General features: G+C 43.7%; 1 protein-coding gene across 8 annotated transcripts in view; it reads right to left on the reverse strand.

The window, feature by feature from the left end:
- KCNMA1 (potassium calcium-activated channel subfamily M alpha 1) overlaps nucleotides 1-25,966 on the reverse strand; it is a 747,639-nt gene that overhangs the window by 288,966 nt on the left and 432,707 nt on the right. For all 8 annotated transcript variants that reach the window (XM_089897739.1, XM_030764574.2, XM_030764569.2 and 5 more), the window contains exons 4-5: nucleotides 16,040-16,133; nucleotides 15,074-15,185 (exon numbers count right to left, since the gene is read on the reverse strand). In XM_089897739.1, coding sequence (XP_089753865.1) covers nucleotides 15,074-15,185; nucleotides 16,040-16,133 — 206 coding nt within the window. The remainder of the gene's footprint in view (nucleotides 1-15,073; nucleotides 15,186-16,039; nucleotides 16,134-25,966) is intronic.

Genomic DNA, 25,966 nt, shown 5'->3' on the forward strand with positions numbered 1-25,966 from the left:
GGGGGGAGAAGTTGCCACTGGACACTGAGCAGGTGTCAATATGGCAAGAATCAGCCAAAGGTGATCATTGGCTATGCTTTTAAGAGGAGTATTCACTACCCAGCCAGGCAGCCTTCCCTGTCAGGCTTCACTCATTTGTCATCTTCCTGTCCCTGTAAACATTTGGGTTTACAGCCTGGGGTTTGTAGACTTGTCTTTCCCATCATGGGGGAAAGATATCTTACTCACAGTTTAAACTCCAAGCCCAGCACAGCAACTAACATATTACAGTTGTTTTAAGGTTTGTTGAGTGAAAGAATAAGTGAAAAAGATAATAACAATATAATAGGGCTCCTTACACTAGGGCTGAGATTAGGGTAAGGTGAGTGAGGGGCCCAAGGAACAAAATCTAAGGAGGTGCTCGCTTTCAGGGCCACTGTGTCTTCCTAGTTCCCTTTTTACCATATGCCAGTTTTGTTCATATGCCTTATCTCCTTGACAGGGTTTTTGAAGATTTCCATCTCTCCTCACATATAAGGGCTAGTACTGAACAGTGAGTACCTAGTAGTAATTAAAAGCGCAGGCTCGGGCTTCCCTGGTGGCGCAGTGGATGAGAGTCCGCCTGCCGATGCAGAGGACACGGGTTCGTGCCCCGGTCCGGGAAGATCCCACATGCCGCGGAGCGGCTGGGCCCGTGAGCCATGGCCGCTGAGCCTGCGCATCCGGAGCCTGTGCTCTGCAGCAGGAGAGGCCACAACAGTGAGAGGCCCGTGTACCGAAAAAAAAAAAAAAAAAAAAAAAAGATCACAAAGCCCTGAGTTCAAATCCTTACTGCATCACTTTCAGAAGTCAGAGCTAAGGAGATAGTTCGCCAGTTCCAGGTCCTTCTGTCTTACAGCGCTGTTAAGAGGATGAAAGGAGAAAGCATATAAAGAGTTTGGTGCAATACCTGTTACATAACACACGGTAACTCTAATCGTAATGTCAATTAAACAGCCAGTGTAAGATTTTGTTTTATTACTCGTGCCTTTCTAACCAGCGTCAGAGAGAAGTTCATGATTAGTAGCTACTACGTGCAGGCCTTTAGAGGGACGTACAAGAATATGTAACAAAGCTGCTGATCTAGAGAGCAGGGGTCAGATCACAAACCTTCTGTAAAAAGCCAGATAGTAAACCTTTCAGGCTTTGTGAGCCCTAAGTCTCTGTCTCATTGCCAAAGGCAATATGTAAATGAATGGGTGGTTGTGTTTTAATAAAACTTTATTTACAAAAATAGGCAGTGAGCCAGACTTGCCAATTCCTGATCTAGTTGAGCCAAGGACTTGTGCGTATTCCTTACAAAAACACAGCCAACGTCAGAAGACCGCCCATTCGAGATACAGACGATAATAGTTTTAGAAGAGTCCAGATCATAACTGGTTGAGTTCAGGTAAATATTTAGAGAGGACAGCTAGACAGGGCAACTACCAAAGTTGTGGAGATGGGATGTATCTGCAGTTGGGGTCCGAGCGGCTGGTAAGTAGGGTGGCTGGAGAAAAGAGGCGAGACACTCACGAAGAGGCAGACAAACAGGGGTGGAAAGGGAGGCTGGATGAGAATATAAAGGTCAAAGGCTGTGCGACTGAGTTTTTGCAAAAGGGAAGAGTTTGCTGTGCCCCTGGTCGGGCTGGGAGGACGTTTTTCAATCCAGCCAGGAAATACTGAAGTACACAGTGCCCTTTGTGGGGTGGGTTGCTCAGTTCTTATCTGGGAAAAGAGAAGTTGAATACAGTGATTGTCATAGGGGAGCAAAGTGGTGTCGTGCTGGTATTTGGTACTTATGTCTAGTAATACTGTGTGTTTCCTTAAAAACGGAGCTCTGCTCGTCACCCACCATCTGCCCTTCCTTTGGCCGCAGCAGGCCCAGGTCCAGGCCTGGGCATCTCCGCGTCTCCAGGTAGCATGACTGGGAAAGAAGGCTTGTTAAAATAAATAATCCTGGGGGAGGAGAGCGGTCAGGCCCTAACAGAATCCTTTCCAGGAGAAGGGAGCTGAGGGACTCTATCTCAGGCGAGGGAGGAGGGCAGGCTCGAGGGAAGGGATGAGAGTTGGGCCTGGGATTTCTCCCCTCTCCCCTCTTCTTTCCAAATCTCCAACACATCCTCTTCCTGTTTTCCTTAATGAGCCAACTCTATCCCCATTCAAGGGAGTTTAGGAAGCGATATCCACCCAAACTGGCTCTGGAGGAAATATGAGTGACTAATAAACACAAACAAAGGTCCTTATTCTCACTAGTAACCCAGGACTTGGAATACCTTAGAATAGAGTTACGTATGGAAGACCAGAGGTCTTTCTAAAGAGGGCCCCTCTGTTCAAGTTGAAATTATACTGTGGAATATAATACACTGGGTATATCTCAAGATGTAAATGATTCAGATTTTAATTTCAAAAATATACTGAACTAAGGGGTTACATCAATAAAGATACTGATATTTTGGTAGGTAAAAACAGTAAGGTTTACTAGAATATGAGAATCCTGGAAACTGGCATAGCAGCCACTACTAGAAATCATGGTCAGCCTCACGCTAGGCTGGACTACTGGTTCCCAAAGTGTGGCCCCAGACTGACAGCATCAGCCATTCCTCGGGAACTTGTTAGCAATGCACATCCTCAGGCCCCAACCCAGATACACTGAATCAGAAACTGGGAATGGGGCCCGGCAATCTATGTTTGAACCAGCCCTCCAGGTGATTCTGATGCACGCCGAAGTTTGAAAGCCACTGATCTATCTAGAATACGTAGTGTCCTTGTTCCGAAGCAACTATCCTTAATGATGCCCGGAGACTCTGACTCAGTAGATCTGGGAAGGGGATCACATGTATTTGTTCTTGTTTCCTAAGTTTTTCAGGTATTCGGGTATGTTCCTGATTTAAGAACCACGCCTGTGGAGGGCTTCTCAGACTCAGCTGAACGTTGGAATTACACAGGGAACTCTAAAGCATTACGATGGCTGAGTTCCACCCTAGTGATTCTGAAGTACAGCCTGGCTGGGGGCGGGGAGGGGGCGGGCGGGGGTGGAGGGAGGAGGGAAGTCTCAAAGCTCCCCAGGCGATTCTAAGGTATTGTCAAGTATATCATAATATACACTAATATACTAGTGTATCTAATACACAGTTCAGCATGTATTGGGTTGGCAAAAAAACTTCGTTCGAGTTTTTCCATAAGATGTTACAGAAAAACCCAAACAAATTTTTTGGCCAACCCAATATGGCAATTACCTGGATAATTTATTAAACCAAATTCCTCAGCCCCACTCTCCAAAGAATCTATAGGCTTGGATGTGGTCCCGAGAAGTTTCACTTCTAACGAGCTCCCAGGTGATGTGCTGGCCAGTACTGCTCTAGAGGAATATGCTTACTTTTTAGATACCTGGGATCCACTTTGGGCTGGGATGGCCAACTTTCCTCCCTCTGAACTCCTGGACTTTTATCGTTCATTCTTCCTTATAAAGTACCCACCCAATTAAATTACCAACATCTTTAAGGCAGAACTGTTTTCCCCATCTGTGGGCCACTCCTAGGAATCAGTGAATTGCACACAGTAGGTATTCAGTTGAATAAGTGCATGAGTGTCTCGGAGCTGCTTCCCAGTGTTCATTTTCTCCCTACTGGATCAGCTGGCCTGGTCAATCCATCACGGCCCTGATCTCCTCGAGAAGAATCAAGGCATCTGTTTTTTGAGGGTGATGGGAAGGTAACTGTCTGTCCAGTCCTAGAGATTTAGGTTGCTCGGGGAGACTGTCCCAATAATACCCCAGATGAAGTACAGCCATCTGGAGAGGGTTTGGCATCGATGAAAACCTACTGCTGAATGTGTTCCTTGAAGACATTCATTTTAGAATGTTATTTCCAATTTGGCATATCCCAGAGGTGTACAAGTCAGAGAGGATTTAGAATCTCTGCTACCTACAGAGGGCATCTTATTTAAAGCATGTCCCTGACAAAGCAATATCAAGGGAACACAACTGGAAATCTCTTACGGGGGAATAATTTCCCTAGAGGCAGTTTCAGCTACAGAAACTACTGGAACAGCAATCAACTTCCTGACAAACATCCGAAACCTTTAAGCGTTCCACTTTGCTGGGGCTGCCTTCTTCGGAGCCCAGTCACAGGGACAGAACTCAATGAATTCATTTGTCTTGTCCCACTACAGCAATTCAGTCTCAATGCCATTGCCAAGATGCACGTGCCACTGAGGCTTCCTGCCCTGCTCCAAAATAACATAAAGCTCAGGCAAAGAGTAAAGCCCGTATTGTCTAACATTATGGTCCATTCAAGATGGAGTAACAGTAGTAACATGGATGATTTTTACTCATTTGACTACTAGATTATAGAATAAACCAAGAAGCTCAGAAGAGGGGGCTGGTTAAAAAAAAAAATAGTTTGAAAGCTGAGAAGTGATAGAATTGTTATTAACTCAATTCTTTCAAAGAATGGAATGAGTTGCTTTTCCTCTCAATTTCCTTTCCCACCTGGGAGTACCAATTCAATTCTGGTAGGATTTGTCAGGGGGCTGGGGCAAGGAGGAAGCTTTCATCTTTCATCTGATTGGACAAGACTGTTAGACTAATTTTTTAAAGTATAACTATTATGGCTATAGATAAGTTTAGAGCTTAAGCATAATATACTATTGAGAAACATGGACCTTGGAGGTAGGTTGCCCAGGTCCGAAGCCTGGCTCTGCCACGTACCTACTCTGTGACTCTTAGCAAGTTACTGAAACTCTCTATGCCTCGGTTTCCCCATTTATAAAATGACACCTATTTCATAGTATTCTTTGTAAGCTTACCTGAGATAATGATATATTGTATATGTATATGCACGTATACACATATACATACACGTACATATAAATGTATAATGTGAACACATCTATCACTACTCTGGTTACAGACCTTTCTCTTTTAAAGCTCTCTCTCTCTCTCTCAACCTCCTTCTGCCCCCAAAGACATCAGACCCCAAAAAGAGAAGTCACACTTTTAATTTGCTTTATTATTATTATTATTTTAAATGAAACCGCTGACTATAGGGAAGGGTTTACTTAGAAGGCTTTGGGCTTTAGAGAATCTAGATGTAGGAGTTGAAAGTCCAGCTGCCTCAGTTATGGAGTAGGTGACCTCTGGGGACTCTCAAAGGCCCTTCCTTCCACACCTTGGGCACTGTGACCTGGAACCCCCTTGGTCATCGTGGTTGAGTCAAGTTATCAGATGCCAGGTACCTTATGGGAGGGCAAAGTGAGCCTACCCACCCCTCTGCTAGCCACAAACTGCCCGTTTTGAGTTGAGTTCACGTGTCGCCCTTTCCTCTTCCATCTGACTTAATCTCACACTAATCCAGCAAACTCCAGGACAGTCCTGTAGGGGGAACCAGAGTCCTTTCTTTTCAGAGCCCAAAAGGCCATTTCGGCTGCAGTAAGAGTCCTGGCGATGAAGCTGGGGCTGGTGCCAGGGCCTCTATTATACCTTTTTGCCTACTCCGGCCTTGCGTACATTTAATTCCATTTGGGTAGGGTGGTGAGGGGTTTCATTGACACCATACTAATGAATTCCCTAGCATCCGTCCAAGAAAGTTAATTACTTCGTTTCTATACAGACTCGGTACCATTGGACCTTCCACTAAAAATAACTTCAATAAACATTTGTTAAGCTTCCACTGCATGCAAGAGTGTCCCAGAGGTACAAAAAGTAAAAGTTCACGGTACTTTCCAACACAAGACTCACATCCGAGAGCAGCGGTGTCCAAGAGAATTTTCTACGACGGTGGAAATGTTCTCTATCTGTGCTGTCCACTACCTTAGCCACTAGTCATGTGGATCTCTTAAGTACTTGAAATGTGGCCAGTATGACTGAAAAATTGAGTTTTTATTTTATTTAATTTTGATTTTAATCTACGTTTAGATAGTCAGATGTGGCTAGTGGCTACCCTACTGGATAGCACGGTCTAGGCTGGAAAGCCTTGCTACTTAAAGTCTGGTCCCCAGGCCAGCACCCATTAGCATCCTCTGGAGCTTGTAGAAATGCAGAGTCTCTGATCCTACCCCACACCTCCTGAATCAGAAACTGCATTCGAATAAGATCTCCTGGTGCCTCATGTGCACGTTGAAGCTTAGGAAGCACCCTTCTAGGGAGGAATTCATTCGACAGTCATAGTTAGAAGATACATATATATCCAAGTGGTTCTCATCCTTACTGTGCTTTAGATGCAACTGGGGAGTGTTAAAAAAAAAATGCTAAGCCTGGGTCACTCCCCCACTCCCAACCCAGATCCTCCCATCTAATCGGTTGGAGGTTTGGCCTGAACATGGTGAGTTTTAAAAGCTCTTAGGGATTCTAAGAGACAACCAAATCTGCAAACCACCCGAGCACAGACTAGGACAGTGGTTCTCAAAACTGGGTGGACATCAGGATGACCAGGAGGGCTTGTGAAACACACAGGTCGCTGGATCAAGCTCTCAGAGTTTCTGATTCACTGGGTCTGGGTTGGGTTCTAAGAATCTGCGCTTCTAACAAGTTTTCAGGTGATGCTGATAACGCTGGTCTGGCAACCACACTTCGGGAACCACTGGCTTAGTCACTGTTAAAGCACCGACTCCAGAATCAGACTGAGCCGGGCTCAGTCCTGGATCCACCATTTACTACCTGGGGAAGTTACCTAATCCCCACACCTCAGCTTCCTAAATTGTAAAACTGGACTAAGAGTACTTACTCATTGAGTTGCTGTAAATGCTGACTGAGGTAATGCCTATGAATTGTTGAGCCCAGTGTCTGCTCTTAATAAGCAATCAAGTTCATTATTATCATTAGCGTAAGAAGACACCTATTCGCTCAGCAAGCACAAACTGTGTGTCAGGCACTGTTCCAGACACTGGGAACACAGCAAAAACACAAGATGGTCAAGGTCTCTGCCACAATACCCACAGAAGTTGAGTTCGAACTGTGAGTAGAAAACAGACTGATTATACAGCTCTTACAACATTAATTGCAAGAGCAAAGGAAATAAAGGTCAGGGAAGAATTCATTCCAGCTGGGAGGATGGGAAAGCTTCCCACAGGAGGTGGGGTTAGAGCTGTGCATTTCTGAGGAGATGACATTCAGAGCAGCAGGGAAAAAACTTACTCCTGAGGCAGGGACGAGGGAAGGCGAGCAGGGCAGATGCAGCCTGGTGGGGCTGCAGCTGGAAGTCTAAGGAGAAAGAGAGGCAGGGCTGAGTGCCTGGCACCGGCCTCCACTCTCTGCCCAAATCACACTCGGTTTTTGGTTTTATTTTGTTTTTTGTTTTGAATATCAATACACTAAAAACTACTGATGTCCAGAAAGTGAAACCAGCCAAAGGCTTTCATTCTTGATTACTCTCCCCCAATGCAGAGTTTAGTTAATGAAGGTTCTGATATGAACCTCACCCCACCTGTTGTGGGATTCCTCAAGCAAAGGAGGGGCCTTGGGGCGAGACGCCCTATAAAGTGGATGGACAACACAAGAGACTCCTGGCCCTTCAGCCAAGCCCCCCTGAAAGACTGATCACTAAAGGGGAGAGTGGGGCTCTGACCCTGCACACTGCTTTCCTTGGGAAAATGGTGACAGACCATCACAACTCACTCACTCATCTGGCATTCTCCAATTCCATTCCTCTCTACTCTTAAGTAAATTCCAAAAAAGCAAGAAAGCATGAGCTCTAAGGAAAGAGGGCTTTTAAGCAAAGGACATGCAGACCAAACACGTTCTTCTCGGTTACTACAGCCTCACAGGAAGGGGTGCCCAGACCTCTGTAACTTGCTTGAGTACAATGATAACAGGCACATCTATCTAGTAATTCATCTGTTCCCAAGAAAAACAAAAACAAAAACAAAACTCATTGCTAGATAGAAATGCAGGGAGGGGTAAATTCTCTGGTTCCAAACAAGATCTCCCCGTGGGTCTCCTCCCATGATAGGCTGGAAAAGTGCAAAGAGTCAAGGGCACAGAGGGCCCTCAATGCCTACTAGAGCTTTTGGACTCCACAGCGCTATGTAGAGCCACTTGACAGGTCTGAACAGGGGCATGGGTCCCAACTTAGCAGTTCCTGTCTCTCTATGACTTTGGGCAAGTCACTTACCCTCTATGAGCCTCAGTTTCCTCTTTGGCAGCATGGGAATAACAGGAATACCCCTTTCAGTAGGCAGAATAATGCCCCCACAGATGTTCATGTTAACACCCAGAACACGTGAACATGATAACTCACATGGCAAAAGGCAACTAAGATAGCAGGGGAATTAAGGTTGCCAATCAGCTGACCTTGAGACGGGGAGGTTACTCTGGGTTATCCAGATGGATCCAATGTCATCACGAGGGTCTTTAAAAGTAGAAGAGGGAGGCAGAAAAGAGAGGCAGAGAGAGGTGAGGACAGAAAGAGAGATCAGAGAGGCAGTGTGAGAACTCAGCCCACTGTGGCTGCCTCTGGAAGCTGGAAAAAGCAAGGAAATGGAATCTTCCCTGGAGCTTCCAGAAGGAGCACAGCCCTGAAGACACTTTTATGTCAGCGCCGAGACACCTACGCTGGACTTCTAACCCACATGACTGTACGGTAATAGACGGGCGTTGTATTAAGGCGCGACATCTGCCGCAATTCGTTCATGCAGCAACAGGACACAAGCGCATCCACCTGGCAGGGCTGTGAGGCTGATACCTGGCACGCCGCAAAAACGCTTTCTTATCTCAGGTGGTATTACCATCCGTGGGCCCCTGCCATTCTCCAGACAGGGCAGGCTCCTCGCCGGCACAGGGCGCTCGCTGCTTCCCACTCTGCCTGTCTCACCCGTTGCCACAAGCCTCAGCCGAGCCCCAGCCCCTCGAAGCCCCCCCCCCCCCCCCGCTTTCCTTCACCCACGTGAGCTCTTTCTTCTCTGAACTGCCACAGCCCTTACAGCCCGGACCTCGCAATTTCGGACGTAATTAGATAGCTTATAGTGCTACCTGCTGTTGTTGCATGAGTGTTTATTTTGGTTCCAAAACTAAATTGAAACCTTGGTCTCAAACAGGAACTATGTTTTGTCCTGTCGTCGTTGTTGTTTTTAAGGACCTGTACTTTTTTTTTTTTAACAGTCCTGTTTTTACCACCTTTTGCCACAAAAAGGGACTGCTCGGGCACGTATTTATAAGCAGATGCTCTACATCATTTTAATTTCCCTATGACTGAGCACTAACTCATTTCTTCTATTTTTTAGCAGAGTTTTCTATTTTCCAGCAGAGTTTGCTAAAGGGTCTAAGGTCTAAGGCCAGGTCTAATACAGACTAGAGAAGCACGTTTAGTTTGTTTTTTTTTTTTTTTTTTTTTTGCGTTACGTGGGCCTCTCACCGTTGTGGCCTCTCACCGTTGTGGCCTCTCCCACTGCGGAGCACAGGCTCCGGACGCGCAGGCTCAGAGGCCATGGCTCACGGGCCCAGCCGCTCCGCGGCACGTGGGATCTTCCCGGACCAGGGCACGAACCCGCTTCCCCTGAATCGGCAGGCGGACTCTCAACCACTGCGCCACCAGGGAAGCCCACGTTTAGTTGACCACAGTTCAGTGACTGGGGCTCCTCACCATACCCTGATTTCATCAGTCAGAGAAGAGGGAGCAATGTTGGAAATCACAGTAAAACTAGGAAAGGAGGTGGCCAAGCATGTGTTCCTCTTATCCCAGGGCTGAGTACACAGTAGGTGCTCAATAACAGCCAGTTAAATGACTGGCTGGTGCGTGTATTATTATCTTTTCCTCCACTCTCTTCCTTTAACCCCACAAGATGACCCTCAACAAAAACACATCAATAAACAAAGGAGACACAGCCCATTGACCTACCTTGGGGACACAGTTCGCACAAGAATGAGACAAACAGACAAAAGTGTTCTCCCCAGAGCATGTTATTCGAGTCTCAAAATAAGATTCATCTCTCATTTCAAGGTACATTTATTTTAGTGAGGATTTTGTGAATAAGCTAGTGTGTGGGAACAGGAATTAAAATAAGTAGCGACTTGCTGCCTGCCAACATGGATGTCCTCACATCCCACTGCCTTATTTTTGGTTCCATTCCGGTTTGTTTTCTTCTCTGGGACTTTAAAATATGATAGAGAGGTTAGAAAGAGAGGCTGGGGATAATCATGGCTTCTGTTCATGAAGCTCGTCCTATGTACGTGGTCACTCATTACCTCACTGAATCCCCACTACAACTCCTTGAGGTGAGTGCTATTATTATCCCGATTGGACAGGTGAGAAGACTTGAGTTTAAGACAGGGAAAATGACTGTGCTCAAAGCGACCCAATGGCAAGTGACTGCGCACGATGTGAATTGAGATGGTGGAGCCCAGAACATGATACCGATCCAAGTAGCTCTACTGACCTAGGACCTGCAGGAGCCCCCAGTATCTACCTATATATGTTTCCCTCTCTTCCTCTCAGGTGGAGCAGGTCCGATCCCCAAGTTGCTAGGGTACCCTGGGACTCAGGAGACTGCACGCTAGCTCTATTTGTTTCCCTGGTCTTAATGGCAGTTCTAGAAACTGGAGGTAGACAAGGAAAAGTGAGAAGAAAAGGAGACACGAGCTATGTGCGTTTTAAAGCAAGATCTCTTCCCTTCCCTGCCTGCCTGAAGTGAAGCTTCTATGAGATAGGGTGAAATAGAGGGATGCCAACATAAAGCAGCCAAAGCTGCTTAGTCATTCCCAGCCCAGTCCTCAAAACCCCAAATCTCTCAAGGGTAAGGACAGAGGCAGAAGAGCAGCCTAAGAGAATGGACATGAAGTCAGACGAGATCTTGGGTAAAGCACGCCTTTCCCTACTCCCAGGCTACAGGACTCTGGACAAGAAAGTTAACTTCTTTGAGCCTCCATCTCCTTATCTGTAAAATGGGGACAATAATTCCTACCTCATAGGTTTGCTATGAAGATTGAGTTCACGTTTGCAAGGGCTTATCAGGGCGCCCAGCACATAGCACAGCTGGAATTAATACTAGCTGTTTTTATTAATATACTGTCCAATGCACTAAGATGATGCATGCAAAAAAGTAAATAAATATTGTATTATATAATATGCAACCATATATTAAGAACAGGAAATCAAACGTGATGCAAGTTATGCTCCAGAAAAGGTAAGGGCAGTGGGGAAGGGGGGCGTGGTGTTCATTTCACTTTTTATCTTCCACAGTGCCAGCTATAGCACAGCCCTCTGCTCTTGACCAGGCTCAAGAAGTGTGTGCAGATCTGGGACAGACTTCAGTTTCCTGCATCTTGCCCCAAACCTCAGCCAGTACTTTTCATTTTCTAAGAGGAGGGCAGCATTTTCTGAAATGCCCTATTTGATGGGATTATTCCTTTTACTTTATAAGCCATACCTCATGGGAATGTTCATTTTATCTCTGGCAGCTCATTGGTACAATAATTGTTTCACGGTGTAATAACCCATGTATTAAATCAGATGCAGGAACCTCCCTGAATATCATTATACTGAATTCTCTTCCATAACAGGCAGACCAGTTTTGGATTTTACCCAAGGGGCTTAGTTACCAAAGAACCAAAAGTATTCCATTAAACGTGTTTTCTCCTGCAAGAGGAGAAAGGTTCTTAGTTGTTGTTATTATTATTTCATACCCCAAAGGTTGCTGGTCTTTGTTTCCAACTTCAACAGCACTTATGCTTCCTAACATACTATGTAATTTACTTATTAGGCTTGTTGTTTCCTGTTCTTTCCCCACTGCAATGTCAGAGGGTGGAGTGCTGCCTATTTTATGCACTGTTGTTTCCTAATCATCTGGAAAAGTGTCTGGCACATAGTAGCTGCTTTATAAACGTTGTTCAATTCACGAACAAATTAAAGCACATTCTAGAGCATATTTTTTTTGAAGAGCAACCACAACTGAAGCAAAGTGTCTCTCATTACTCTTTTCTCCCTCTCTTTTTTTTTTTTTTTTGCGGTACGCGGGCCTCTCACTGTTGTGGCCTCTCCCGTTGCAGAGCACAGGCTCCGGACGCGCAGGCTCAGCGGCCATGGCTCACGGGCCCAGCCGCTCCGCGGCATGTGGGATCTTCCCGGACCGGGGCACGAACCCGTGTCCCCTGCATCGGCAGGTGGACTCTCAACCACTGCGCCACCAGGGAAGCCCTCTTTTTTTTTTTTTTAAGTGAACTATAGTTGATTTATAATGTTGTGTTAGTTTGTGGTGTACAGCAAAGTGATTCCGTTTTTTATATATATATACATGTATATATATACATATATATTCTTTTCCATTATGGTTTATTACAGCATATTGAATATAGTTCCCTGTACCATACAGTAGGTCCTTGTTGTTTATCTATTTTATGTACAGTAGTTTGTATCTGCTAATTCCAAACTCCTAATTTATCCCTCCCCTACCCTCTCTTCTCTCTCTTCCATTTTTCTGTTCTCTCAGATTGATTTTTCACTAGATCAGAACACACCTCCAAAAATCAGGATGACATCATCCACAAAAAGGCCTGGGTTGTTTTTTACAACATCCAAGTCCTCCCAACACTAAGACTCCAGGGAGGGTTTCACTCACAGCAAGGAGACCTGGCTCCGCACCCTGACCTGGGGCGAGCCCTACCGGCTGCAGAGTAGGGATGTTTCCACCACAGTCAGGTAGGGGTCCTCTCCATCTTCTAGGACCACAAGGAACCCTGACATAAAGTTCAGATTCAGGAAGTATGAGGGCTGGAAGGTAATTTAGTCTAAACCTCCCATTCTTCTGATGGGAAAACTGAGGGTCCAGAAAAGTGAGTGGTTGTTCAAGTCCGCAGAGGCATTAGAACACAGCCAGGAAGAGAAGGCAGATTCCTTTTCTTCCTCCTTCCTTCTTCCTTTCCCCCCTCCACCCTTCTCTCTCTTTCTCTCTCTCTCCTCCCTCCCACTCTCTTCCTCCCTTCTTCCTTCTCTCTCTTCCTTCGTTCCTTGTCTATTTGTTTGGGGGTGTGTTTGTGTGAACTCTTCACAACAGGATGGTTTACAAAGAGCCCCGGTTAGCAGTCCATACATAATCTTGACCCAGGTACGTTGGTGATTTAATTCACTAAGTTCCCAGTCCTCTGCAACAACCAGGATTCCAAATTTTCTCAAATTTCCCATGAATGATGCAAGAGGCTTAGAGATTTTCTGAAATGAAAGAACCTTAGTGATTGTCTAACCCAACCTCTATTTCACAGATGAAAAACAACAGGCTGAGGGAGGAAAAGTGAGTTCCTCAGGTCACAAGGCTGGTTAAGAGCTCAGCTGAAATGGCTGGGACCCCAGGCACCAGAGCAAATTAACAAACACACACTCAGGATGTTTCTCAGATTGGTGTGCAGCTCTAATGGTCTCATTGTGCTGGCAAGAAAACCCCATCTAAGCAAGCACCCCTCAGATCAGGAAGGAAAACATTTCCATTGAGCAACTGAATACAATGCTAATGAGAAACCTAGTAGAAAAGAGAATCCAAATAAGATACACACACAGAGATACATACATACACGTATGTATGTGATTACTGCATACATTGTATATAAAAGATACTTATTTTTAAAATACTTGCTACTAGGTATATAATAAATTCACAGTGCTAGCAAGGACCTCAAAACATACTGCTAGCAGAAGCATATCTTGATGCAACATTTTTGAAAGGTTCTCCATTAATATCTTCACAAACGAAAATATACATTCTCTTTGATCCAGCAAGTCCTCTTCCAGGAATTCTATCTAGAGATAGAATTGTACAGATATGTGGATGAGTGTTGACTAAGCCATTGTTTATAGCAGAAAAGAAAACAATCACGTGGTGCATCATTTGGATCATGGCTGAATAAACGCACTACAGCAACGTATGGGATTTTGTGCAATTGTCATAAAATGAATCATTACAGAGCTGAAGGGATGGCTGTCATTTATCAGTTAGTAAGAAAGCCAAACTGCAGTGCAATGTGACTGATACAAGGATTTTGTACAAAGACCACCACCTCTAAAACACTATTATGTGTGCACATCCGTGTTTGTTTGTGGTGAAACCAGCATAAAGGAAAGATGTGAAAGTCTATAACGCTGAGCATCCCAGGGAGAGGGCAGTGATGGATGCGGGCGGAAGAGACACTTAATATTTTCATTATGCATCTTTGAATGTTGATATTATTATATATATATATATATATACACACACACATACACACATACATGTATACATATATATATATATATATATATATAACTTTGGAAAAAAATAGGTTAAGACCAAAAATTTCTGAAAATAAAGACAGAAGGATCCCACAACTAGTCCTCCGAGTCCTGTTTCAGTCTCCCCTCTTCCCCTGTAGACCCGTGACAGCAGGAACACTCTGAGGAGATTATTCAGTGTGGCAAAGAGAACCCCGAAGCTGTCTCTCTAAGCCTTTGGCTGTCATGACCATCCTCTGAGCTACTTACTTTTCCCACCAAATTGTCCTAATCCTGACACAGGAAGCGACCTGCCAAGCAGGCACAGGAAGTGAGGTGTGAACACAGCTCCAGCAAAAGCTCTTCCTTTAACACAGGAAAGGAGCTTGATCTCCCTCAAGGTGAGGGTGACCCTAGACACTTACCTCATCTCCCACCCCATAAGGGAACTCACAACTGTAAAGAAGCCATGCAGGACCCACTCATCACAGAACTAAGAAGCAGACAGAAGCTAACTCTGGCAGGCAGGCCTTCTGGGGCACCTGAATCAGCTACTCAGAAAGTTGGCCTTGTGCCCATGGGCTTCTTCATCCAGTCCTGACTCCCAACTGAATGAAAAGTGACAGAACCATGAATGAAGAGGTCCTGGCTGTGACAGTGATGGCCGCTGGGCTTCCACAATGATAAAATTGTCTGAAGCACTCACTTACACATCCTTCTGGGCTACTGCTTGCTTCCAAGAGGACTCTCACTGTCAACTTCTAAAACTCCAGGAGTTGTTCATATGAATCCACAAAACTTCCCTTCTGTGGATTCCCAGTCCTCTGATGCACCCCACATGCACCAGATTCTATATTTCAGCCAGGGCTCAGAAACCAGTAAGAAGGAAGGAAGAGAGATTGACTTACCAAGCCAACTTCTGTTTAAGTACACAGACACAAACACGGGGGGGACCGTGAAGAAATCTACTACAGAGTTCACTTCCAGCCAGAACCACAGCTTATCATTGGCTGCAATAAACTGGGGGAAAGAAAAAAGAAGAGAGAGAGAAAAAACAATGAGAAGCATGGTGCCGGCATTCAAACTATACTCTTTTGCCAAAGGGTACGTTTTGCTTTTTCACGGAGGCCTGGAGGGAGAGTTTATATTCTTCTTATATCTACACCAATCACGTGCTATTTTTGTCTTCGAATTTGTATACACTCTCTAGTCTTTTCTAGAGACTGACTGTAAGCTATGTTAGCCTTGGAGAAAGATCAGGTAGTATATTTTTCTGTGGTTTTCAACGGCATCATAGGGAAGTTTGAATGATCTCACCTTTCTTCAAGTCTCTAATATAAATATAACTATAAATAGAGCACATATGTATGCATTCATTCACACACACAATCCCTGTAATCTACATTCTGTACAGCTCCCTTCATAAACAGGGTCTAGTATAAATCCCCCAAGCCGCAAATTCTGCCACTCTAGCCCCTTGATTCAACCCTCACAGCTCACTGTTCTCTCAGGATTCAGCTAAGTGAGCGCTGACAAGCATAATTTTAAGAGGAGAAGGTTTTCTTCCCTCCTACTCAAGGTAACCATGCATTCATGCGTGACTAGAGAGATGAAAAGCAGTAGGCCAGTAGAGGTGTAATAGTTATTTCAGTGCCTATTTCTCCTGCTCGGAACAAAATTAACAGGTACTTCAGGAAGTGCTGAGCTAAGGAAAGGGCGCTCTCACAGAAAATCAGAATGCGGATCTATCGTCCCCCCTGGGAACACTGGGCTTTATCTTGCCTGCGGGAGCGGATGGCTGATGTGGAATGGTCCCTGGGTATAAGACTCGCATATGCCTCATCGTGCCACTGAGCAGCGTTGTTCAAACTTACCCGCAAGCCAAAGTAGAGAAGGAAGAACACGTTGAAAGCCATGTCGATCTGTAATGTGAAATCTTTGTAGAAATTCTGGCAGGATTCTATTGGGCTATTAGACAGGAAGAAGAAAAAGCAAGAGGTAAATGAAAGGCATCGTCAAGTCTTCCACATTGCTGTGCAGTGGTGGTGCTTGGGGGAGAGGACAAAATGAACGTTCATAAAAGAAAACATTTGGTCTTTCTATCCCCTGTGATCATCAAGCAAGCATTGCCAAGGGGTCTTTCCATTCAACCATACAGTCTTTTGTTCTTTTATTTGTTTTCATCATTTTATACATGTATTATTCTCATCAACATTCAACAGTTGAGCTAAGAATCTAAAGAGGATCATGCAGAGACCTTGGAGGAAGGGCAAGCAGAAGAAACCACCAAATTCCTCAATTTCATATTAACCCTTAAAGAACTGACTTCTTTTAGAGGACACAAACGTAAGCTAAAAGCAGTCCCTCCTACGCTCTGGCACATTAGAAATGAAGCCCATTTTCAATTAAACACAATGGCTGTGTTTTAGACCTTTTAAAAGCCATCAGTTGATTAATAAGAAAGGACCCAGGAGCATCTCAGGAAAGCTGTGGAGGAGAGGATCCTCCTTGATGTTCTGGCTAGACTAAATGTGGACTTAAATGCAGCACTCTGATCCGGGGAAAGAAGCGTTGCCCAACTGGTAAAATTCAAGACCATTAAACCAATATATTGAAGCAGTACTCTAAGGGTTAATTTTTTTTTTTTTTTGGCATGCAGGTTAATTGCCTTTGCGTGTGTCAAGCAGCCAGTGCGAATCCCCAGCACACTCTACTTTGTTCAAGAGTAGGCAGTTCAAAAGTGTACGACTATACAAACTGGTACATGGCTTCCATGTGCTTTCCTGCATCAAACCGATCAGAGGATCGAGTGTGAAAAGTCCCAAGGTCTGGGCTGGGTGGGAAGCAGGAAAGCCTCATAAGCCTTTCAAAGCTGTGAATGAAAGGTCACAGTATACTGTTATCAGTAAGCACATGGTTCTACTCAGGCCAGGAACATCAAGAAGGTGAGGTGAGGGGCAGAAGGGAGGATGGAGAGAAGTAAAATACTTTCCCCAGATGGGAAGCAACATGGACCTCCGGGCCAGGAGAGGGCTAGCGTGAGAAGTGCAGGATGGAGGATTTCCGAGTATCACCACTTCGGAAATTGCTGTACACGATACCAGTTAGTATAGTTGTACTTCTGTAACGGCAGTGCTTGGTTGTTCAACAGGCAGGAGTCTGTGCAGTATGAGAATGCAGGGCCCACTTAAAGGCAGGGTGAGTCCGTCTGTGGGATTCTCCGATCATGTTACATGCACCGGATTTATCCATTCTTCATCTGTATTGCAAGTCAAACATGCCCTTTGTCATCTCCCAAATCACAAATACGTGGAAAACCGTCCAGACAAGCATGAAGAGGAATCTACATTTGCATTTACAAACTAAGCGGACTGAACAAAAAACAAACACTGAAAAACAGTTCTTGCATAAAGGAAATGGCTACTGCTAGGTTTTCACTAAGGGAAAGTGGGAGGAGAGACAGCATGGAGTTTGCTTAGTCCAATGCTGAAAGGAGGCAGGAGCAAAAGAGACTAAACACCACAGCCCACCCTGCTCTTTGCCTGGCATCCTACTCAGGTATTGATTCAATGAAAAAAGGAGAATTCAGGCCTGGGGTTAACAACTGACACTTCTACAATTCCCAAGCCATGATGGCATTTTGTTTTGTTTCAAGAACAAGACCCATAAGGTCCACATGTGTCAGAGTTCTTAGCTACTCTAGCTGCAAGGAAAAGAAGTACATGAACTAGGTTGACCAGAAGTCCACTACAGATCCCAAGGGATGAAGAGACAATGCAGCTCTGTGCTATGTAAGCCACTGGTATGACGTGCTACAGAAGTAGTGAAGAGTAAACAGTGTTTGTGTGTGTTTGTGTGTGTGTGTGTGTGTGTGTGTGTGTGTGTGTGTGAGAGAGAGAGAGAGAGAGTGAGTGAGTATGAGAAAGAAAGAGAGAGAGAGAAAGTGAGGATGCGGGGGCTCTGTTGGTAAATACTGTGTTGCACTCGCGTCTTCCCTTGTGCCAGCAGCGACTTAGCTGTGCATTATAAATTCGTTCTCATCAAGGCTGATGTATACACAATTTAGGGGACGGAGAGAAAGTCTTGGTTCTCAAGTCTATTATGGAAAACCCAGTATCACTTCACCAAGGCCACACAATAACCTTACTATTGCTCTCACAATAGTTACTGGTGGTATATTTGAGGGCCCTATGAGTTCCCTAGCTCCTATTAATTCCACTGCTTCTGTAGTTAATTTCGCAGTAACCCTGAAATACATCAAGCAGGGAAGAGTATTTGCTAGGCTGTGGAAGAGAATGGAACAGTGGGGGAAGAGATGTTAGCTCAGTGCCATTGAGGATATTTCGGTTCGACACAAATGGAAGTAGATGTTTGAAAGAGTATAAGGAATTAGGCTGTAGCAACTTATTTGCACTGTTTCTTGACTTCCTTGTCATTTCTGCTGTTCCCTCCTATATTGCCCATCCCTAAAGGTAGCAATGAGAGGGCTTGATGCTAAAGGACACTCTGTTGAAAAATATACCTCAACAGCACTCCTGACTTACAGAGAACAATGTTGAAACCAAAATAGACCTTTCCTCTAGTCTTTTATTCAAAACTTTAGAGAACTGATTTAATCATCCTTTTATATCATTTCTTGAGTTTTAGACTTTGAGCTTAAACAATAAAGGAAGTAAATTATGCTGCTGGTGCTGGAGGCTTTCCCTCTGGCTGAAGCTCACCAGTAACGTGAGCCACTTCACTAAGATGAAGAAGGGGGAGAGAAGCAGGAAACTCTGCAACAGAAGAGGGCCCGCCCCCAGGAACCCAGTAGGACCAGAGTGATCAGGGAGTCTGGTTTCTATCTCTCTCAGCTCTTTCCTGCTTGCCGTAAGAGCCCAAGGAGAAATGTCCTGCCTAGTTTTCTCAAGTGGCATCAGAACGGTTTATCAGGATCCCCTCTAAGATAAATCCTCTGAGTGCCTTTAGTCCATGGACTCACACAATCAAAGACCACAGAGCAGAGATTCTAAAGCCCCATCATTTCATTCCCCAAATGGAAACAACCCAGGGAGAAGTTCATTGATCTTATAAAAAGAAAATACAGAATTCAACAACAAAAGGATTGGCCATATCAGCCAGGATTTATTTTCCTCCCAAAGAGACTTTATCTTAATGATTAATGCTCATTGTAGGACAGAGAATGAAATACAAACTCTTCCTTCTTGTGTAAAATAGAAGAGTTCCTTGTCTAGAAATTTTAAGAGCTAGAAATCACTTCATTTTTTTCTACAAAGGAAACTGACTCTGAATTACACACTTAAATGTGTATCGCCATACCGATGAGGCATGCCCACATCAGAACAGGCTTTTTATGGACATATGTTGCCAACAGAAAAAAAATAAATAAATAAGAGTTTTAAGAACTGAGATAAAAACACTAGACCTGGTAGTAGAACTGACTTTCCCTAAATTGCTCTTGGTTAACTAATGACTTACTAACTAGAGAAGATAAGATACTTGGTAAGCTGATGGACTGTTCATTACCAGGCTCCCATAGTCCATGGATCAAGTGTGATACTAAAACCTTAGGCAAATTTAGCATTTTGATCAGGACTCTATGATTGGGGCACCTTCAAAAGAACCTCAATAAAAAGCTGCTCCTGATGGGATAAACTTTCAGCATAGAACAGGCTGGAATACGAACCCTTGTTTCCTCTTGACCATCAAGTAAGCATAACCTAAGTATTTAGGTGTCTCTACAGAGGAAAATGAGACTCACCCAAGTGGGAAATATATCTCTTTTTTCACCTATTTAACGATACAGTATCCCACGAAGCCCTCTGAGCAGGGAGATCCAACAGTCCTTCTTGAAGACTGACTTCAGAACTTATCTTCCCACAGCATGAGGCAAGCAATGACTACCCAGGTTTTCTTTTAAGGGGCTGGGGGCTAAGGACAAAAATCTCACTTCTAGCAGTTGTGATGCCTGTATCATCTCCAAGAAGGAAGTAACTGCCTCTCTTCTCAGCCTCTAAAACCTCCCTGGTATTTTCTGAAGCCTGTTTTCCTAACTCTCTGAGGCTGGCTTTCCAACCCTTTGAAAATATTTCTCCAGAACAGTGTTTCTCAAACTTTAGCATGCACCTGGAGGGCTTGTTAAAAAACACTGGTGGACCCCACCCCCAGAGCTCCTGATACAGTTGGCTTGGTATGGGGTCCTGAGGATCTGCATTTCCCAGATGCTGCTGCTGAGCCGGGGACCCCACTTTGAGAACCACAGCTCTTGAAGAACTTTCCTGCAACTACACACTCCTTACAGGTGTTGCTGCTCAAGGTGACTCCTATTCAGACCTGAACAAAGAGGATTAATCTTTCGAGCCCATCCCCAGACAACCACCTGCCTACCGCTTAACTAAGTGCTGAGATCAAGGGGTTGAATAGAGACTATCATTTTCAGATGTGAACAGGGCGATGGGGGGTGGCGCGGAATTAAGACAATACAGGGAAGTAATTACAATGCCACCATGCAAGCTTCACCAATGACATTCCAATTAACAACCAGACAGTGCCTGAGGAGCACATTTTTAGTTTAAGATGAAAAGGAAAAATGATGAGGGCTGGATTGGGAGAGGTTATGGAGACCGTCATTTATGAGGGAGAAAGAAATGTTAAGCATTTTAGGAACAGCAGCAGCAGCAAATATCCGAGATAATTTAATAAATAACCACATGAGAGGGAAGGGACTAGCTGAGGAACAAAATAGCACTTTGTGAAATAATTTCCAACATTTAAATTCTCCTCACTCTTGTGGTGAGTCCCTTTTTAAATTGGATGGAGCCTTCTCAATTCCCACCAGGATTATGGACCACCAGAGTTCAGGCTCACACGCTACAGACGTGAATCAATACAATAAGCTTCATGATTCCAGACTCTTCTCCTAGTCTCGCCTCTGCAATGTTGCCGGATTAATTTAATTAAAAGGTGTCATTCATCCACCATCATGGCTCTCTCCTGCCTCATGCATCAATTCCAAGTCTGGCTGAGAAAAACCTCTAAAACCTAGCCTCACCCTGTATCTCCCATTTTCAACCGTGCTCCACGTCAAAGCCCTTTGCTGCCACAAGCTGGTATCTTCATAATTTCATGCATGTGACACCCCGCATATTCCTGATTTTAACTCTACGTTTCTGCTGTGGCCTCTTCAAATGCTCCTCCCTCTTTGTGTTCAAACCTCAGGCAGCTTTCAAGGCCAACCAAAAGGCATGGCACAGCCAATTATTCCTGCCCTCACTGAACTCTCCCATCTCTGAATTCTTATAGCACTACGAGCAAGGAATTCTTAACTGTCTCGGAAGGTTGATCCTCGTTCAATTCAGTATAATAATACCTGGCGATTGTATAGAGTTTACACATACTATTGCATTTGGTCCTCACAACTTTGTAAAATATATAGTAGCAGACATTTTGTTCTAATCCCCATTTTGCAGACAGAGAAGCAGAGGCTCAGAAACCTACCCAAGATCATGTAGCTAAGCGGCAGAGTTGGGACACAGACCCAGTATCCTTTCTGCCATACCACCTTACTTTTCCAGATAATTTGCCATATCCTTGGAGAGGAAAAGGAAGCATAAGACATGGTATCTGCTATCCACAGGGCCTGCCATGGAGCTTACATAAAAGCAACAGGGGTTGACAATGGGGTATGACTGACTGTGGGAAGAGGGAAAACTGCCCTAGAAAAACATGTATATGTTTATCGAATGGTCTGGGAAAATTCAGAGGAAGCTGAACTCCCTAACCTGTACCTAACCCTCCTCTGTAAAGACTGTCATGTGGGACATTACTAATCCCCACAAGTCCTTCCTGGGACCCTGAATGGTAGTGGTGTCATGCAGCTTGACCCTGTCTGCTGAGGCTAAGTTCTTCTGCTTATAGAGAAATAACTCCTAGTTATCCAGCTGCCTAAAGATGGATGCCTCAGCCTCTCTTAATTCTAGAAGAAAAAGAATGAATATGGTAATGGAGGGCTTCCCCGGTGGCGCAGTGGTTGAGAGTCCGCCTGCCGATGCAGGGGACACGGGTTCATGCCCCGGTCCGGGAAGATCCCACATGCCGCGGAGCGGCTGGGCCCGTGAGCCATGGCTGCTGAGCCTGCGCATCTGGAGCCTGTGCTCCGCAACGGGAGAAGCCACAACAGTGAGAGGCCCGCGTACTGCCAAAAAAAAAAAAAAAAATATATATATATATATATATAGTAGTGGATGATAATATTTAGATACTTTTAACACTTCTAATCATAGATTAGACAATAAATAAGCTTTGCATCCCATTCCATTCAATCAAAATATAGAAAAATGACATTATATAATCATGGATATTAAGAAACCTACCTGCAAAGGAGAGGTAGTAAATCTAAGTGATTTAAGATTTTCCTGATAACATTAGGATATATCGGATAAGCAAAGTGCTTTGGTTTTCCTGCTCACAAAATAGAAATAAAGGCACCTAGCTAATCAGAATATTTGAGACCAAGACATTTTAAAAGGGAGGCAAGTCTTTACAATGTACTCCAAATTAGAAATCAATTTTATTATTCATATAATTTTAGGTATCGCAAAAATATCTTGCAAGCTAACAACAATCGTGGATTTTGTGTGAATGGTGTGATACTAATTAGTCATTGAGAAAGCAAGGATCTTTACGTAGAACATTGTCTTCTAAACTGGACAGCACCTCAGGACTGCCCAGATCTTGAATGGATCCAAGTTGAAAGTTTTCTATCTGGTGGCTTTTCCCAGTGCCTACATTTTAATTCCCTTGACAGAGCTGTGTACTTAAGAGCTAATCTTTCCAATTTTGGTGCTTTGGCGTTTATACTGGGTGGGGCATGTATTCAGTAAGTTGTGTAGTTTTTATTAGTTTTACCAAACAGAAGCTGGCCTCTTCTGTTCCCCATCATTGTGATTTTATCATAGAACATCTTGAAGTCGTTACCTTCTAAGATGCTGTTATTGCTGATGGGTAAGTTTTTGTTCAATCATTAATCAATACTAACGATAATAACATCAGAATGGGCCCTTTGTTTTATCATAAAACACTTTTCTTAGACCTTGCAGTGGTTCTAATGTGAATAGAAAACACTTTTTGTTACTTGCAGTACTGCTGTATCATGATCTCCAGCCAGCTGGTGAAATGGCTTTGCTGGGAAATCTTCAGTTATGGGTTTGTATCAATTGGCCTATGAATCTTTCAGACAGCGGCAGGCTTCTAATTATGCCTCTGCTCAGTTGATGAGATGTAATCCAACAGCCACAAGCATATACCTCATTAGGGTCATGTTGAAATGAACTGGAACAAATGGAGAGGTAGTATATAAACCCTCACTGCTCTTTGGAATCCTATGTGCTGTCTTCTTGAGCTTTGAATGATGTGGAGAACCGTGGAACAATGACAGCAGTAGACTTCAAAGCAGTTCTATGGCTCAGGGTATCTACCTGAATGATGAGTCCTAATAATTAAGCATTCTTCTAGGAGACAAAGAAAGTGACACAGATCACTGTTGGAGAGAACAAAAGATGTCAGTTCCTTACACACTGGATTTCTCAATGAAACACAGAGACCATCTGTTTTCATGAAATCTCTGTCACTTTTTGTGGAGCTCTTCTAAATTTTCTCAAAATATGTCAATATACCTATCTGAGCTTAGGTTCTCCTTCTCACCTTCATCCCGAACCTTTTCATTCACTAATGCACCCAAGTGTGTAAGTCAACAGCAAAATGTGAGTTGACCTCGAGTGGTTAGCAGTTTTAGGTAGTTTTGGAGTTCAGTGGAAGAGATCCCAGCTCTATCACTTACTAGCTGTACAACTGTGGGCACATAATCTGACCTCTCCAAGCCTTGGTTTTCTCATCTGGAAACTGGAGATAAGGATCAAACCTCAAAGGCTGTTGTGAGAATGAAATCGGATAATGAGTGAAGACTAATTACTGAACGAGTGATAGTTACCTTAAAAACCAAGGTAATAACAATAATGATAATAAGAACTGTTTGTAGAAAAATGCCCCAAAAGGCAATCAACCAAATGAACAAAAACTGACAGAATCAGTTATTTCACATTCTATTTTTTTGCATCTGCTTTATTGCCTCCTTATCAGGTATTGCGATATAATTCAAATGCCCAACAGGATCTGCAGTGAGCTGACATCTGGTGTGATTCTCTATATTACAGCATTAATTTTGGGTAATATTAAAAACAAGCAACACCTGGAAAATGATATTTCCACGAAGGCAGCCATACAAGTCTCATAAATACTAAATAATTAACCAAGATCTCCCGGCAGAGAAAGCCATGAGTCATTTTAATGAGGGGCCACACAACATTGTGTATTCTCCTTTTTCCAGGTCTTGAGCAGAGGAAAGAGTTTTCATTTGCCTCGTTGGCTCAGCATGGATATAGGAGAGGCAGGGGGATGAACCAGTCATAGGTCTTCTAAATATCTCTTCCAATTCTACGGCCATAGATTATGTACTTCTTCACTGTTGGACTCTTGGAATGATGTCTGAGACAACCTACCCACTAATGCTTGTTTTCTCCAGCTTATCTACAAACTACAATTATTTCAATCACAGTTGTTACCAGAGTGGAATTACTGTTAATATTTGCCAGAAACTTTTATGGAATAAATCAGTTAAGCTACTACATAAAACAGAGCCTTGCCAAATGAGTGCTGGTTCAGTTTTCGCCAAACTGTCTGAGGAGTCCTGACCAACTGGTTCTTTTTTTTCTTCTAGATTCCACATACATGCGTTAATATACGATATTTGTTTTTCTCTAACTTCACTCTGTATGACAGTCTCTAGGTCCAACCAAGTCTCTGCAAATGACCCAATTCCGTTCCTTTTTATGGCTGAGTAATATTCCATTGTATACATGTACCACAACTTCTTTATCCATTCATCAGTCGATGGGCATTTAGGTTGCTTCCATGACTGGCTATTGTAAATAGTGCTGCAATGAACATTGGGGTGCATGTGTCTTTTTAAAATATGGTTTCCTTTGGGTATATGCCCAGGAATGGGATTGCTGGGTCATATGGTAATTCTATTTTTAGTCTTTTAAGGAACCTCCATACTGTTCTCCATAGTGGCTGTATCAATTTATATTCCCACCAACAGTGCAAGCCGGTATCCTTTTCTCCACACCCTCTCCAGCATTTGTTATTTGTAGATTTTCTGATGATGCCCATTCTGACTGGTGTGAGGTGATACCTCATTGTAGTTTTGATTTGCATTTCTCTAATAATTAGTGATGCTGAGCAGCTTTTCATGTGCCTCTTGGCCATCTGTATGTCTTCTTTGGAGAAATGTCTATTTAAGTCTTCTGCCCTTTTTTGGATTGGGTTATTTGTTTTTTTAATATTGAGCTGCATGAGCTGTTTACATATTTTGGAGATTAATCGTTTGTCCGTTGATTCATTTGTAAATATTTTCTCCCATTCTGAAGGTTGTCTTTTTGTCTTGTTTATAGCATTCTTTGCTGTGCAAAAGCTTTTAAGTTTCATTAGGTCCCATTTGTTTTTGTTTTTATTTCCATTACTCTAGGAGGTGGGTCAAAAAAGATCTTGCTATGATTTATGTTCTTCCTATGTTTTCCTCTAAGGGTTTTATAGTGTCTAGTCTTACATTTAGGTTTTTAATCCATTTTGAGTTTATTTTCGTGTATGGTGTTAGGGAGTGTTCTAATTCCATTCTTTTACATGTAGCTCTCCAGTTTTCCCAGCACCCGTTATTGAAGAGACTGTCTTTTCTCCACTGTATA

This window comes from Delphinapterus leucas, chromosome 16, assembly GCF_059928025.1.
Source record: "Delphinapterus leucas isolate spDelLeu-1000000601 "Yukka" chromosome 16, BTC_Dleu_Yukka2, whole genome shotgun sequence".
Taxonomy (NCBI): domain Eukaryota; kingdom Metazoa; phylum Chordata; class Mammalia; order Artiodactyla; family Monodontidae; genus Delphinapterus; species Delphinapterus leucas.